Genomic DNA, 18,667 nt, shown 5'->3' on the forward strand with positions numbered 1-18,667 from the left:
CTACTAAGCAATATTTGTAATATAATGCTGTTCGAACAGATTTACTTCGAACAGATAATTTGAGATTTGGTACTAATGTTCAAAATATACGTCAGTAGGATGACCCAATCGAAATCAATAATATCGTACGTTATGTAACCGCATTTAAGAAATGCCAAGAACTTGCAAAATAGGCCTCATTTACATAATCTTGTTACATTTATAATATCCCTCAATGCATTTAACTTTCATTAGGGCCGACGAATCGCTGTTCGCGTAATTTGATATTTATACAAATTGTTGCCTTCACAGCTTGAAGCCACTAAAGTCCTATTTGCGAGGAAAAATGATTCATTTTTCTGCTCTCTATAAAATTCTTCCGCTTCTTAGGTAAAGAGGCAAAATGTAATGTCATTTACAGCCTACAATGACGTCATAAAACGGAGTATAGCCTCATAATAACTTCAAAGCCTTTATGGCACCGCTACTGTTTGTTAGCATTTTCGATAATAGAAACTCGAATATATCTCAAATATAAATGTTTTAATAATAATAATTTATAATTAAAAGGTTTATTTAGTTCAAAAATCTTACAGAAACAACAATAACTAATAACAATATGGACATTAAAGGACCAAAATTGTGTCTAGTCGGCATATAGTAATATTATATAGTAATCATAATTATGTAGATAATACTTTAGTAAATCAAACACAAAAATTTAATGTTTAATTTCACGTTAAAAATGATGTTGGGTGAAATTAAAAAAGAGCTTAATACAGTATTCATTTATATAAACAAAACTAATCTTATAACTTATATTTACAATACTATGACTACCGCCTCTGCCAAAGGGCCAATTGTCTCTACACCGAATGGCACAAAGATGTATGACTCACTGAGACCGACATAATATTTTCAACGCTTATTGTCTTCGGCAGATGTTATAATTATGATTATTATTCAATTATACTATTATAATTATTATATTATTATTATGTATCGGAATACTGGGTCTCGAAATCTCGAGCAATTGCCAATTCCGTGGCCATCTGGAGGGCAAAGCCAAACTGGCTTCAAAGAAACTGGGCGTCATAAATAGAGCACGGCAATACTTCAAGCCGGCGCACATTCTAGCGCTCTACAAAGCGCAGGTTCGGCCTCACATGGAGTATTGCTGTCATCTCTGGTCTGGCGCACCCCAGTATCAGCTCGATCCATTTGACCGCGTGCAACGCAGAGCAGCTCGAATTGTCGGGGACGGAGTACACTGTGAACGGCTGGATCACTTGGCGTTGCGTAGAGACGTCGCTTCATTGTGTGTCTTCTACCGCATTTATCACGGGGAGTGTTCCGAAGAGCTGTTCAACCTGATTCCTGCCGCCGAATTTCACCTTCGCACGACACGCCACAAGTTACGATATCATCCCCACCATCTGGATGTGTGGCGGTCCTCCACAGTGCGGTTTTCAAGGAGTTTTCTTCCTCTTACCACGAAGCTGTGGAATGAGCTTCCTTGTGCGGTGTCTCCGGGACGATACGACATGGGTACCTTCAAGAAAAGCGCGTACACCTTCCTTAAAGGCCGGCAACGCTCTTGTGATTCCTCTGGTGTTGCAAGAGAATGTGGGCGGCGGTGATCACTTAACACCAGGTGACCCGTACGCTCGTTTGTCCTCCTATTCCATAAAAAAAAGCATATTTGGAGCAAAATACGAAATGATTAGATACATTGATTACAATTATTTGAAAAAAACTTTTCTAAAAACTGCAGTTTGTGACATTTATAAAAGGTAACCAATTAGAAATCGAGAATCAGGAGTAAGGTAAGAATATCAAGTTTCTGTGTGGGAAAGGGTTTTAATTACTATCTGAAATATTAAAAACCTTTAAAACTCTTCGTAATGATGGTGAAAATTATGATAATATCCAACCGGAAAAATCTCTAAAACATAACGACCGTTACACATTTTTACTACCGCGGTTCAATAATTACACTTTGAAAAATATTTACTCTTCATACTTCTTTTGTATACGAATCGTACAAGTTAATTATTTTTTCATGAATAGGTTCGTATAGAATTCTTTTTGACGTCGGTTTTAAAGCATATTAATTATTATTTAATGCCAATGAGATGAGATAGGAAATGAGAGAGATTTCAGTGAATACTTATACATCTTTCTTATATTTTCTTATATAAAAATGAATTCCTGTTCGTTAGTCTCGCTAAAACTGAGAACGGCTGGACCGATTTGGCTAATTGTGGTCTTGAATTATTTGTGGAAGTCCAGAGAAGGTTTAAAAGGAATAAATAAGAAAATGCTGCTAAATTAAATAAAAACAACAAATTTGTTTTTGCTTTGATGTGTCCATACATAATTTCTATGAGAGAATTTATTGACGTACGGTTTGACAGTTCTGCTGTGAAACAATTTCATTACGACAGCAGGGTGCATATTTTTCGAAGTAATTTTTGATGTTATGATATATTATTGACAACTTCATATAAAAACATTATTTTATTTATTATATACAGAACAACGTCTGTCGGGTCAGCTAGTGCTTACTTATTATTTTTGGTAAAAAAATTTAGTTTCATAGTATAAAAATAATTTGAGTGTTAACAAAACTCAAATATTTCGTGAGGAAAATTTACCTTGTAAATCTTTTATACACGACAATACAATAGAGAAATTATTGAGTTAACAATGAACCGAACGTTGATTAAGCGCTACCCTGCTGATCGTAAATTATTTCTTAACACAACCCTTGAGGGTATTAAGGCTGTTTCATCCTGAATACGTAGTAGCGGCAAACAAATATAATATTGACACACTTTTTACACAAATTATCTTGCCCCAAGTTAAGCATATATAGCCTGTGTTATGGGTTACAAGACAATGATATATTTTAATACAATATACTTACATACAAAAATTCATATAAACATACATAAATACATTTAAACATCCATGACTCGGAAACAAACATCCACATTCATCATATAAATGCTTACACCTACCGGGATTTCGAACCCGGGACCTCTAGCTTAGTAGGTAGGATCGCTAACCACTCGGCTATACAGGACGTCAAAATAACATTGGGTGAACTTATTGCAATGTCTGATAAAAAAATATTATGATTATTGTTTATAGCTTCAAAAGATAGTTATTGAGGTTATGATTGATAAAGTGCTGGAAAATGTATGGAGAAATGATGTTCTTAAGATGCTTCTATTGACTCCGAACCACTCCGTTGAATCGAACTTAATAATAATAATAAAATAATATTGAAACACTTTTATTACACAAATTATCTTGCCCCAAATTAGGCATATATAACCTGTGTTATGGGTTGCAAGACAACCTATACTTACTTAAACATACATAAATACATATAAACATACATAAATACATACAAACATCCATGACTCGGAAAGAAACATCCATATTTATCATATAAATGCTTGCACCTACCGGGATTTGAACCCGGTAAATAGGTAAATGAATATAAAAAAACAATTAGAAAATTGAATATTATGCCTTGCTGACTTATAAAAGTAAATAGTTTTAATTCAACATTGGCTACGTTGTGCTGCGTTTAAAAAAAAACTATAATTTAGGTTATAAGAAAAATATATTTAAAAAATTTCAAAAGTTATAATGAAAACGGTATTATATACATATACATATATACAAAACATAATATGGATCTTATATTAAAGTGTAATTTGTATAAAAATTTGGAAAGAGCGTTGCAATCATATTACTCATATATTCATTTATTAAATGAAATAAAAATGTACCATAAAGTATTTGCGGTTCAACCGCATTATAGCAGTCTGTCTGAAAGACCTTTATCATATGTCTGGCTTGTAATCAAACTGTGTCTATACTCAGCCATTGTGCCTTAACAAATTGACGAAAATGATTTACTTTTGATCGCTTTATTACAAAATATATTACACAATATATTAAATTTAGAACGTGTCACAGTATCGAATAAGATAATATCCGAATTGATTACAGTAATGTGGTGATAAGAGTTTTTTGGCTTATCATCATTATACCTAATTCATTGATGTACCCAATGGTTTGGCTTAGTTAGATCTTAAGTAAAAAGTATTTCAACTGTAACAAGTATTTAATTGATTTGACTTGAATCAAAATCTTGTATAATATAAAATTCTCATGTCGTGGTGTTTGTTACCAAACTCCTGTATATAATTAATCCTGTATAAAATTTTGTACGGATATTGGGTAGGTCTGAGGATCGGCCAACATAAATTTTTCATACGCGTAAATGATACGCCTACTCCTTAATATTTTTTAATTTTTGACAATTTTTTTTTAATTATATTATGATTCAGCTTTCAAAAATAATAATACAACTTCAAATTTTCACCCGTGCTACGATGAAGACGTATTTTTGTATTGAGATTTTTATATTATTCTGTCTGAGAATCGGACTTCATTTATTTTTTATAGCCCAATTTTTTTTTAATAATTTTTATTACTTTACATGACAATACAACGTTTGCTGGGTCAGCTAGTACTTTATAAAATTAGCAAATAATTGCAATTCCGCTGGACGCCATGTTATCATATGAAGATACATACACTAATAAAATTTGAAAAACAAAATTTTATGAACGATGCGGCTTTCGAACCCACGACCTCCGGCGTTCCGTGCAGGTGCTCTAAACCACTGAGCTAACCGTTCGATTACCGCCTCGTTACAAGATTCTATTTGCTTTGCTACCCCAATATTTGCATAGTCGTCTTGTAATGCGGTAAAAAATATTAGCGATTTGAGGAGAAACCGCGAATTGGACAAACTCACTTTCTCTCGAGTTATACACATAGAGATTAATTCCTAAGAGGAAAATGATTGTTTTTGAACAAAAAAATATAAATTTCACGAATTAAACACTGCTTGAAGTTCTTGTAACAAATACATTAAAGACTATTAAAACTTCAAGCCGGCCCACATTCTAGCGCTGTACAAAGCGCAGGTCCGGCCACACATGGAGTTTTGCTGTCATCTCTGGTCTGGCGCACCCCAGTATCAGCTCGGTCCATTTGACCGCGTGCAACGCAGAGCAGCTCGAATTGTCTGGGACCCAGTGCTCTGTGAACGGCTGGATCACTTGGCGTTGCGTAGAGACGTCGCTTCATTGTGTGTCTTCTACTGCATTTATCACGGGGAGTGTTCCGAAGAGCTGTTTAACCTGATTCCTGCCGCCAAATTCCACCTTCGCACGACACGCTACAAGTTAGGATATCATCCCCACCATCTGGATGTGTGGTGGTCCTCCACAGTGCGGTTTTCAAGGAGCTTTCTTCCACGTACTACAAAGCTGTAGAATGAACTTCCTTGTGCGGTGTTTCCGCGTACCTTCAAAAAAAGCGCGTACACCTTCCTTAAAGGCCGGCAACGCTTCTGTGATTCCTCTGGTGTTGCAAGAGATTGTGGGCGGCGGCGATCACTTAACAACAGGTGACCCGTACGCTCGTTTGTCCTCCTATTCCATAAAAAAAAACTATCACGTAGTTTGGAGACATGTTGTATTTGGTCAAAAGTACGTTAGCAGTACAATTTCAGTTTCATACATTTTCTTCTGTCTTTTCCTTTAAGAAATTGATTGTTCATACAACTTTTATGCATATTACAAAATTAAATGACGTAGTATCTTCGAAGTTGTACATCAATATATATATAAATGAATTGCTGTTCGTTAGTCTCGCTAAAACTCGAGAACGGCTGCACCGATTTGGCTAATTTTGGTCTAAAATTAATTGTGGAAGTCCAGAGAAGGTTTAAAAGGTGAACAAAATTTGAAAATGCTCGGAATGAAATAAAAACAACCATTTTGATTTTCCTTTGGTGTGTCCCCATGCGACATCATGTGTAATTGATCGAAAATGATAATAAAATTTAATTCATACTGAGTATTTTTTAATAAGGTAAGGATTCCTTTTGTTTGTTTTTAGTTTATTTTATACAGCAGTTTAGTTCTTTTATTTATCTATTCAGGCAGTACGAAGTCTGCCGGGTCAGCTAGTCAATAATATTTTCACAAAAGGTGCAGTATAAAATGATATTTTGTTAGCGTAGCGCTTTAAGCCTCTTATCTGATAATCATTCTTGCATTATCAAAGCAGGTACTTATTTGACATACCAAATTTTATACTTCTAATTATTACCATTATTTACAATGAAGTGGTTTATATTCTGTTCGTTTATATTTATAAATGTTGCTGCAAAAAGAACATTCGAAGGTTATAAAGTATATAAAATAAGTCCTAAGAATGTAAATGAATTAAACTTTGTCAAAGATTTGGAAAGGGATGGAATTGGACAATTATGGGATGACCAAGTCAATGTAGACTTTGAAGCAAGAATTATGGTTAAGCCTGATAATGTGGAAAACTTTCTTAATAAAATGGATAGCAGTGGTGTTGGATATAAAGTGATGATTGGAGATTTGCAAAGGTGATGGGTTTTTTTTCTAGATTTACTTCTTCTTCCAGTCTTATTGTACGCGACTTTTATAATTATCGCGGTCTATATTTTATTTATTTGAAGCCAATATTTCGATCGAGTCATTTTACTAGTGGGATGCTCTTTTTGCACAGAATTCCGGCTAGATTATGGTATTACAACGGTGCTTATTTATACCTTGAAGTAGTAATGTGTAAGCAGTACTGTGTTTCGGTGTGAAGGGCGGCGTAGCTAGTGAAATTACTGGACAAGTGAGACTTAAATCTTATGTCTCAAGATGACGAGCGCTGTTGTAGTGCCGATCATATTTTTTGAGTTTTTCAAGAATCAATAATGTGCAGGGCATATCAATTACCATCAGCTGAACATCGTCTATTGATAAGCTATTAAATAATAAGTTTAATTGTACAATGTTACTTTGTTACTTTGTAAATGTTACTTTAATTGTAAAACATATTTTTGATGAAAAAAAAAAGAGCCCGCTGAGTTTGTTGCGCCCATTCTTCACAGGCCTGAGGCATTCATTTTGGAATGGGTGGTAGTTTTTGACTTTCAATAAGTGATTTCACATCCTATTTTGAATAAAAATATTTGAATTTGAATTTGAATAAACTTATTATTTAATAGCCTGAGGGCGGTCACTCCATTCCCAATCTGTGGTATCATTAAGAAAGTCATTTATGTTATAGTACCTTTACAACACAAACTTTTTTTAACAATTCTTTTGAATAACGTAATACTTTTGTTTTGAACATTTTCTGGGATCTTGTTGTAAAAGCATATACATCGCCCCACAAAAGACTTACTAACTCGACTTAGCCGAGTAGTAGGCATCATCAGTTTATGTCTGTTCCTGGTGTTAACATTATGGTTATGACAGTTTCTGGCAAATTCACTTATGTGCCTATGAACATACATTATCAAGAATATATTGAGAAGCAACAGTCAACATGTTAATTTCTTTGAATTTTGCTCTCAATGATTCTTTAGGACCTAGGTTATAAAAAGCGCGAATAGCCCTCTTCTGCAGCACAAATATTGTATTAATATCGGCAGTAATCCTAACTTCTTCAATTTTATCGAAACTGTTGATACATGTCCACCAATAACTTTGGATTTGTTATGCATTAATTAATCACTCGTACAAAATAAACACCATATAAAATATTATTTTAATATTATCATTATGACAATCATAAGTATGGCATTTGACTTACGGAGGAACTTAAGGAATTGACTATTTGACGTTTGAGTATGTTTGTAGCATCACTTTACATATTATATTGTAATTGAAATGATTTGTAAAACGATGAATACGTAAATCATGATTTAAAAGAGTGGCAATGAGTTTCTTGCTGCTTCTTCTCATTAGCTAAACCCTTTACGAAATAGCAGTAGATTCAATAAGAAAAAAAATTTTTTGACATTCCCCTTTTTTTTTATGGTATAGGAGGACAAACGAGCGTACGGGTCACCTGTAGTTAAGTGATCACCGCCGCCCACAATCTCTTGCAACACCAGAGGAATCACAGGAGCGTTGCCGGCCTTTATGGAAGGTGTACGCGCTTTTTTTGAAGGTACCCATGTCGTATCGTCCCGGAAACACCGCACAAGGAAGCTCATTCCACAGCTTTGTAGTACGTGGAAGAAAGCTCCTTGAAAACCGCACTGTGGAGGACCGCCACACATCCAGATGGTGAGGATGATATCCTAACTTGTGGCGTGCCGTGTGACGGTGTACCTACATGAATAAACTGATTTTGATTTGATTTGATTGATCCATCGATAAGATAGAAAACAGTTGCAAAATATTACTTACATAATATTGCAAAAGCGTGTGCTCTTCAGAAATGGCTTGCAATGTTTTTGTTTAGTTACCTACTTCAAAATTCAATATTTATTGATACATAATTTTAACTTTACAGAGTCATAAACGAACAGATGCAGCCGAATCAAATAAGATCGTCTTCATACTTATCCTACAGTTGGGATAGATACCACGACTTAGACACCATTTATAAATGGCTGGATGAGATAGTAGAACAATATCCAAACATTGTCACGAGTGTTGTAATGGGACAATCGGTTGAGGGCAGAGATATAAAAGGGATCGTTATCAACTATAAACCAGAAAAGGAACACAAAACAATTGGTATGATAGAAGGGACTTTGCATGCTAGGGAATGGATTTCTCCAGCTGTCGTGAATTGGATTGTGAAGGAGTTTTTGACAAGCGATGATCCAGGTGTAAGGATAATGGCTGAAAATATCGAATGGCATATATTTCCAGTTGTAAACCCTGATGGCTATGTATATACATTTACAACCGTAAGTTTCAATTACTTGTAATAGATTTATTTTTTACCACAGCAGTTTGTTCCTTATGCATTCCGAAACTGATCCGATTCGATACTGTGATATAACTTTCACAGAGTGTTCTGTGGACACCAACCCCAATTATTGGCCCAAAAAATCAATATATTTTTATTACTTTTTCTTTATAAAAATTTAATAAACTTTATTCAATAAGGCTGTAGATAAAGCCATAACCTGAGAGTTGAACAAGACAAAAGATTAATCAATGATACGTCACTCGAATGGTTGGCTCTTATATAGAATAAATTATATTTTGTTTGCAGAATAGAATGTGGCGAAAAAACCGAAGCACCTATAACTTCCAATCGTGTTCTGCATTCGGTCTTGATGACGACATGAGTAACGGAATTGATCTCAACAGAAACTTTAATTTTCATTGGATGTGTGAGTATCTACCTGGATAAAATTTTTGTGTATTATTTTTGGGTTCAGTATGTTAACAGACAATGTTAACATATAATGAAATCTTATCAAAACAATGCCGCTGTACAAACCAAATATATTTACCAAGATAGTCAAATCAAAAATGGCCGTCTTGTAAGCCTAAAATAAAAAACTGTTTTTTTTTTAAAGTAACATTTTAACAGGTGCAAACAGATTATATGCTTACAATCTTTTTTTTTCCATTACTAAGCTGAAAAAATGAACCTCCACAAAAAAAGTACAAACTTTAAAAATAAGTATTCTGAGTTTCGTACCAAACAAATGCACCATGTCGAGAAAAAACTTGTTCAACTGAAAAGAAAAATGGTAGATTTAAATAGCTCTGGAGTGTTAACTATAAACAACAGCAAGCATTAGGAACCTACAAGTAAGACTTAAGGGTATGTGTAACAGGAAAAAGTATTGTCCATAGCTCCAGAAAACACGCAAACATGGTGTTTTTAGACAAGTTTTGTGGTGAAAGTATAGCATTTCGAGCTATGAACACTATTTAATCCTGTTACACATATCCTAAAGTCTTATTTGTAGGTTGCTAATGCTTGCTGTTGGTTATAGTTAACACTGCCGAGCCTTTTTGAACAACCACTTTTCTTTGAAGTTAAACAAGTTTTTTGGCATGGCGTGACGCATTTTTTTGGTACATCTCTCAGAAAAGTTATTCTTATAGCTTGTACTTTTTTGTGTAGGTTCATTTATTCAGATTAGTAGTGAATAACGAGGATTATAAGCATATAAACTGATTTCCAACCAAGAATTTTGAAAATATTGGTCAGATGGCGGGCCGGCAGCCGTGAACTCATATCGCTCAAGGTTGCTGGCATTTAGTATCGCCTTAAAGTAAATTTGGTAGTCCTTATTAAAATAGTTATTTTTCCAATAGCTACTGGAGCATCAGACAATCCTTGTACTAACACGTACGCTGGGCCTTCTGCTTTCTCCGAACCTGAGGCCAGGGCGATTGCAAACTATGTTCTGGGCCTGAAGGATCAAGGCCGTTTCATTTACTATTATGGATTTCACTCATACACTCAGCTGTTTGTCATCCCGTACAGTCATGTCAATATATCTGGAGTGTTGGAAGCTGATAATTATTCAGATATGGTATGTTATAATCAATTATTGTTATTACCAGTGGGAGGCTCCTTTGCACAAGATGCGGGCTAGATTAACGGCGCCTTTTTCTGCCGTGAAGCAGTAATATGTAAGCAATATGTTTATATGTTTCGGTCTGAAGGGCGCCGTGGCTAGTTAAATTACAGGGCAAATGAGACTTAACATCTTATGTCTCAAGGTGTCAAGCGCAAGTATAGCACCGCTCAGAATTTTTGGTTTCTTCAAGAATCCTCAGCGGCACTGCATTCTAATGGACAGGCCGTATCAATTACCATCAGCTGAACGTCCTGCTCGAATCGTCTCTTATTGTCGTAAAAAAATGTCGTAAGTGTGGATGTGTGGTGGTCCTCCACAGTGCGGTTTTCAAGGAGCTTTCTCCCTCGTACTACAAAGCTATGAAATGAGCTTCCTTGTGCGGTGTTTCCGGGACAATACGACATGGGTACCTTCAAAAAATGCGCGTACACCTTCCTTAAAGGCCGGCAACGCTCTTGTGATTCCTCTGGTGTTGCAAGAGAATGTGGGCGGCGGTGATCACTTTAACACCAGGTGACCCGTACGCTCGTCTGTCCTCCTATTCCATAAAAAAAAAGTGTATTTTAATCACCATGTGATCCATGTTATGGTTGATGTAATAATTATTCGTGTAACTTGACAAATTTATCTTTTAAATGTTTATTTTGTGTTACTATCAATTACCGACCATTTTATTAGGCGATAGATATTATTTAAAGGATACAAATGAAATTGTATGGTAATTTTTATAAATTGATGGAAGAAGATTTATTAGACATATTAAAAGTAATTAAAGCTAACAAAATACTTAAATTAGTGATTAGCTTATGCCCGAAATTTCAACAATTCCAGCCGTTGGTAGTACGAACAGCTCTTTCACCTTACACCTTAATACCCGATACGGGAAAAAAAACAATTGAAGCTAATCCTATTCTACATATCTCTTATCTGCAAATTTACTAACATTGCAACTGAAGGAGCAATAATAGCTATCCACGTCCCTTTCACAAAAATAACGCGCAAATAGCATGATTTTTCTGCCACTGTTTTTAATTCATTTTGGCATATTTTTCGATTAAATTATCGAAATAAGAGTATAGTTTAATCTGAGCTATAAGAAATTACAAGATAGGAATCTTTCTGACGTCAGGAGAAGTGGAAATCAAATTTTAAATTACAAAATAGAAGCAATTAACAACAAGGCCTTATATGTAGGCATTAGAAAACTTATTTTTATAAGCCTATCTACGAGTTGGGGGATCAGGGTTATAGAAATAAGTTTTCTGATACCTAGAAGTCAAAATGTATATGTCAGAGGCAATATAACTGCGAACAGTATATACTCTTAGAGGGTTCCAATTTCAAATATTTTGTTTTATTCAAATTGTTTTTGAAGTGAAACCTTCTTTAGTGGCGTTGCGCACTTTTCTTGGGATGGGTATAAACTCGCGTCAGGACACGTGGCCTGATCGAAAATTCGTAAGACAGTCGTTGAAATTATGGATGAAAGATATATATTTCTAACTAATTATAGTTCGGCTATTTCAACTCAATGATCATACTATCATTAGACCAGTGGTACAATCATTGTGAATACGAAACCGCGAGGTCGAGGGATTCATCCTCAGCCATGAAATATTTTTACAGTTTATTATGGATGGATTTTGATTTTTCTGATAGATAAACTTTTTAATGTAAAATAATTGTAAGAAGAATCTGAAGTGTTAAATTTTTTATGTACTATAAATTGTCATTTTTGTGTACGATAGCAAAATAAATGAATATTGTATTTTTAACCACATATCGTACCTTGTGAAGAACAAAACAGTAGTTTAGTAGACAGTGTTTTTTAAAGAAAAGTGTATGAATAGATATGTCAATGTTTATTACAACATTAATATTTACAAAAAAAAATAATCGTGAATACATCGCCATGCAATGGAATGAGACTAAAACGGAAGTAATAATTAAGCTTTTTGTCATTGATTTTTTTTATTGAATTATAAAAATAATTACTCTTTACGCCTTTACTCTGTTTGTAAAATATAATGTGTAATCTGGTCAAAAGCATTAACAACTTTTCTCTCTAGATATTTTTTTCTTACGGCGGAACTATAAAATTACTGAACTAATTATGAAATAATAAAAGCATATTATTTTTGAAATCATATAGTTTTTATTTAAATAACAACCAGACAGTGCTGTTTTTTATTTTGACAACATAAACTTATCTACTATTTTAAAAACACCAATGAGAAAAAATCTCACTTAAAATAAAATTATAACATTAAAACATTAATGACGGTATATTTAGTCTGAGATGAACTCACAGAATACAAAAATATTTACTAACTGTATGAACTGCTGACATGGAATTAAAATTAGTAAAATATATAAGTTTACAAAAAAATACGTGTGGCACTCGGGGACTGCCGCGGTAAAGCTATTGCATAGCATTTTTTATCAACTTATGCAATTATAATTATTTATTTATTTTATTTATGCAGTATTTTTTTATTAAAATTAATTTAAAAAAAGCAAACGGGAAGTGAGTAAATTTTTACTTGCAATATTTGATTACAGACATACAATGGGACAGGTGAAACTAAATAAAAATGCTTGTAATAATAATAAAAATTAATAAAACGTGATAAAAAAAATTAAGAAATTAAAAAAAATCAAGACGTAACCCAGGCTCGAACCTGGGACCTTCTGCACAAAAAGAATACGTGTAACCGCTGTTCCACGGCAACTATAATGAACGTGGCGAAATATCTATATAGATCTAGTAAGTGTTAGGTTATTTTCGTTACGGAATTTCTGGATTCGGCCTCCACGCTCAAGGCCCGCGATAAAAGCTATGCAATAGCTTAAAAACTCATCCTCTCCGAACGTGTCTTACAGTATGTACCTAATTTTCTGCGGTTAAAGAACGAATCAAATTGTAAGGAGCCGATATGGCTTACTTTTACACAAACTATTTAATCTTTATTTTTTTAGATCTTTTGTGATAGGCAACGCACTGTAATGCAACTTTTATCTCAACTTCAGAAGGTTCCATTAGAAACTTCCTTCGGAAGGTATCCATTATTCCTTTTGGTTCAAAATTTCGTATATAGACCATAAAATACCAAATAAACTTGGGTCTGCTATTATTTCCTTAAAAAGCAACAGCAAACTATTTCTGCACTCTACCTCAAACACCCAAATTCTGTATTCTGTTGAAATAGATTTAAAATCGTAAATGTTAGATTGATCATCTTCATTCATTATACCTATGAACTTCTTATGAAATCTAGAATTAGTAATAACTTCGTACACCTGATCACGCGTATAAGTACTTTTATGTTTCAATTATGAGCAATGCATAACATTACCACGGCGTACCTATTAGTAAAAACCTGTGCCCAATATGTATTTTAAATTTTGGCGAACCATTAAACATGTGCATTTAAAAATCATAAATCATAGAAAATAATTTAAATTAAAAAATCATAAAGAACAGTTATCGGAATAGAAAGAAAGCTGATCTCTATCCCGTTTAAGTTCTTGGCCAAAGAGTGATAGAAGTAAGTAGTTAGAAGTAAATAGTGAGAAGCAACTTGAAATTTCATAGGGGCCTCTCTTTGCAATAACCAATATTAATATTATATCAAAAGCCGTGAAATTATACACAGGATATTTTCTTTCAGTTAAAAGTTTTTCTAAATCTTAAACTGCAACTCTTTTAATGCTTGGATCTGATATATACATCTCTTGATCTCTTATTTTTTCTTATAATAGATTTATTTTAACTGTAATAGTTATCCTGTAATTTAATCTTACCTTCGTTATCAACTCTATACATATATTTGGCACATGACATGTTTCTTTGGTCAATGAAGATAAAGATTAATTAGTTTAATATTAAATACTGTGCGTATTGATATTAACTGGCTAATTGTATAACTTGGAAATGTTCAGCTTCAGAAATCCAATGTGTATATACCCTTACATATTTGAAATATTTAATAAGTAGCGTCTAGTAGATTTATCTCTTAAATTATATGACTCTATACAAGTAAATGATTTAATATGGTCTGCAAAGTATTTACTTTAATTTTGCAAGGTCGAATCATAATGTATTCATAAGATCTCGCTTTCTATCAACTCTAACACCTTTTTTATTTGATAATTTATTATAACTTAGAATGAAATGCCACTACTTTTCATGCCAACTATTTGCCAGAACAGGTGATATTTTCTGTCGTACTTTATTTGGGAATTTCTGAAAACATTTTATTTTAAAGGAACAGGGATCTTTCATATTTTTTGCTGCAATAGTTCGTATTAGTTTTTCTGCTGGAATACTCCCTACCTTTATTTTTACGGTGCAAGTGCAAGTGCAAGTGCAAGTGCAAGTGCAAGTACAAGTGCAGGTGAAAGTGCAAGTGAAAGTGCAGGTGCAAGTGCAGGTGCAAGTGCAGGAGCAAGTGCAGGTGCAAGTGAAAGTGCAGGTGCACGTGCAAGTGTGAAACGGTGATAACGGTGATAACAGTGACTACAGTGATAACGGTGACATTAGTGACTACAGTGTCAACGGTTACAACAGTGACAACGGTGACGACAGTGACAACGGTGACAACGGTGATAACTGTGACAACAGTGACTACAGTGACAACGGCGACAACAGTGACAACAGTGACAACAGTGACAACAGTGACAACAGTAACAACAGTGACAACAGTGACAACAGGGACAACAGTGACAACAGTGACAACAATGACAACAGTGACAACAGTGACAACGGCGACAACAATGACAACAGTGACTACAGTGACAACGGCGACAACAGTGACAACAGTGACAACAGTGACAACAGTGACAACAGTAACAACAGTGACAACAGTGACAACAGGGACAACAGTGACAACAATGACAAAAGTTACAACAGTGACAATAGTGACAACAGTATGACAATCAATATCATAAGATATGTTGCATACGCAAGCTTACTCGAATAAGACATTTTTATATTTTGGGGAACAATGCCGTATTACGCTTAAAACTGTAGTTAAGTTTACAGCACATTGAGTAGTAATCGCGATAGTTTGTGGGGAACAATAATTTCGAACAAGGTAAAGTGTTGTTATATTGTTTACTTACACTACAACTTATAAAATTTTGTGACAAAAAAAGCTTTCTAAAGTTTACTTAAATTAATATAAACATTTCTTTAGGTATAAAATATAACTATTTACGTGGATATTAGCAATTTTTTTCTGTGTAATCCATAAAACTACTTTTTTAGTCAATATAATTTTGTCAAACGTAAAAACACACAAATAATTATTATTGCACAACTCGCTTACTGCTTGTAAGGGCACTCTGAAAAAAAAATTGAGCTAATGTTATTTGAGTTGCTTTTTACTATGACGTAAAAATCAACAAATCGACCTACCTCTTATGCTTTTGTTCTTCTCAAGGTACGATATATGCTAGTACTTTTAAATAAAGCAATTCGTGCGAAATTTTGCGAAACGAAAATATGTTTTTTTGTGCGAAACATTAAAAAATGCGCATCGTTAATGTTCAAGTTTTCACTTCTGCCGTCACTCCCGGAGTGCGATCCGTATTTTTTTAAATAATAAATAAACTTCATAAGCGATTAGCTTAATTAAGTAATTAATGTATTATTAATTATTATTTTATTAAATTATTACTTAATTTATTTATAATTAAATTATTAGCTAAATTGCACCATAAAAACAGGGTCTTAGGTAACAAATAAAAATGACAGTGAACAGAAATACCTAACTACGCTTTAAGAAATAAAAAATGATTTTTTTCTCATTTCAAGTAAATTTAAAATATTTTTTTGTCATTTTAGTACGAGATTGCTGTAAGAGGTGCTGAAAAAGCAAAAGAACGATACAATACCACTTATAGAGTTGGAATAGCTGCTGAGATTTTGTGTAAGTTTGTATGTATTTGTAATATTATTTATTTATCAGTAACTCTTATATTTTTATTTACTTACCCTCCTATTAATTATTTCATTAAATCATTTTATAATGATATAGGTACATATAAGTATGTAAGTATTATAGTTATATTATATTTAAAAAATTCATTGATTAAGATTTTTATGGTAAAAGGATTGAAATGTATAATATAGTAATCAACATTATTTAGCAAAGAATCTGCTACATGGCCAATAGCGTCGAAATGGCGAATATCAAATAGGCACAAAAGCACTTTGACAGCCGCCAGACCAGTGGTTTTGCACATCGACAGTGCGATTTTCAACTATTTTTTTTTTTCATTTAAAACTAAAGTTCGTAACGATCTTCCTTGTGCGTATTTCTAAGTATATACGACATTCTAATACAGGGCGTACATCACTTAAAAATTACAATTACAAATTATAATTTCAACACATTACAATTTAAACATTACTCTGCATTCCAAATTTAAATGACTTTACGGAAGGATTGGCTAATATATACTTAGCTCTGCAGCATACGTGGTTAAAAAAATTAGACAATTAACTGACATAGATACGGTGCGACTAGTTTATTTTAGTTATTTCCATAGTATTATAGCCTATGGTATATTGCTATGGGGGAACGCTGCCGATATTACCATAATCTTTGTGCTGCACAAGGGAACTATTCGCGCTATTTATAACAGAGATTCTAAAGAATGTTGAAAGCAAAGTTAAAAGAAATTAATATCTTGACTGTTGCTTCTCAATATATTCTTGATAATGTAATGTATGTTCATAGGCACATAAGTGAATTTGCCAGAAACTGTCAAACAACAATCAACATCAACTGTGTTGTTGAAAGCATCTTTAAACTTAATGTCAATACTCGTATATCAGCCATCTGTCTTCTAAACTCTGTACTTGAAGTAGCACCACAGTGTGATCTATTTGCCAACACGATGGGATGTTTGGTCAAAGAATGTAAGAAAAGATTTGAGAGTATGATGCCTGTAAGCTCTATAAAATAAGATAACTAATTTATAATTTTGATTGTTTTCTTTCTTTAGTATAGTATCTTTGTAACGCTATAGATTTAATCTGTAATGTTACATTGTATTTTTAATAAATACATAAATAAATCACATGCTATTTTTGGCATTCAAAATGAAAAGAAAGTGACGGTATTATATTGAATGAAACATTAACTTTTAGTATGTCTGTTGCTTCTCAATATATTCTTGATAATGTAATGTATGTTCATAGGCACATAAGTGAATTTGCCAGAAACTGTCATAACCATAATGTTAACACCAGGAACAGACATAAACTGATGATGCCTACTACTCGGTTAAGTCGAGTTAGTAAGTCTTTTGTGGGGCGATGTATATGCTTTTACAACAAGATTCCAGAAAATGTTCAAAACAATAGTATTACGTTATTCAAAAGAATTGTTAAAAAACGTTTCTGTGGTAAAGGTTACTATAACATAAATGAATTTCTTAATGATACCACAGATTTGAAATGGAGTGACCGCCCTCAGGCTATTAAATAATAAGTTTAATTGTACAATATTACTTTGTAAACATATTTATTCGATGAAAAAAAAATCCCGCTGAGTTTGTTGCGCCCGTTCTTCTCAGGTCTGAGACATTCATTTTGGAATGGGTGGTAGTTTTTTGACTTTCAATAAGTGATGTCACATCCTATTTTGAATAAAAATATTTGAATTTGAATATGAATTTGAATTTCTGCACCTACCGGTAAGAAAGTCAATGATCCTTCAATTACTTATTAGGTCATACTTAAAATTACCTGAAAGTATCAAATTGACTAACAATGTTGTTTCCGATGGTTCTTTGAAATAAGAAGCTTGATACAATGCATCGATAATAATAAAAGAAATTTTCTTTCAGATCCAATGAGTGGAACAAGCTTCGACTGGGTGAAACATGAAGCTAATGTGGCTGTTAGCTATTTGATAGAGCTGAGAGACTTGGGTGAATATGGTTTCTTATTACCGCCAGCGCAAATCATTCCTAATAGCTTGGAAATTATGGACGCGCTTATTGAAATGGACAGAGTGACGAGACTCTTGGGATATTATTCTAAATCTACATTAATTCTTGGTTCTTTTAATGCATTAGTTTTAAGTATTGTTTTAGCAATTCTTATAAGATAATAATCAAATTTATGCTAAATATAACTGGAAATATATAATGTTAATACAAAATAAATATTGTTTTATTTATTTAACTTATCTTGGTATA

General features: G+C 33.3%; 1 protein-coding gene across 1 annotated transcript; it reads left to right on the forward strand.

Moving 5' to 3' along the window:
* The first annotated feature begins 6,197 nt into the window (after positions 1 to 6,197).
* Positions 6,198 to 18,634, forward strand: LOC126964937 (zinc carboxypeptidase-like). Its single transcript, XM_050808269.1, has 6 exons — positions 6,198 to 6,475; positions 8,410 to 8,812; positions 9,124 to 9,244; positions 10,185 to 10,405; positions 16,302 to 16,386; positions 18,314 to 18,634. The coding sequence occupies exons 1-6, from the start codon at positions 6,198 to 6,200 to the stop codon at positions 18,577 to 18,579; spliced, it is 1,374 nt and encodes a 457-aa protein (XP_050664226.1). The 3' UTR covers positions 18,580 to 18,634.
* The last annotated feature ends 33 nt before the right edge of the window (positions 18,635 to 18,667 follow it).

The sequence above is a fragment of the Leptidea sinapis genome, chromosome 6, assembly GCF_905404315.1.
Source record: "Leptidea sinapis chromosome 6, ilLepSina1.1, whole genome shotgun sequence".
Classification (NCBI taxonomy): domain Eukaryota; kingdom Metazoa; phylum Arthropoda; class Insecta; order Lepidoptera; family Pieridae; genus Leptidea; species Leptidea sinapis.

Excerpts from the sequence above, each read along its gene's own strand:
- LOC126964937 (XM_050808269.1), top strand. The coding sequence starts at position 6,198 with ATGAAGTGGTTTATATTCTGTTCGTTTATATTTATAAATGTTGCTGCA. Across the intron at positions 9,245-10,184 it reads CTTTAATTTTCATTGGATGT|CTACTGGAGCATCAGACAAT; the intron begins GTGAGTATCTAC and ends TTTTTCCAATAG. Across the intron at positions 16,387-18,313 it reads AATAGCTGCTGAGATTTTGT|ATCCAATGAGTGGAACAAGC; the intron begins GTAAGTTTGTAT and ends ATTTTCTTTCAG.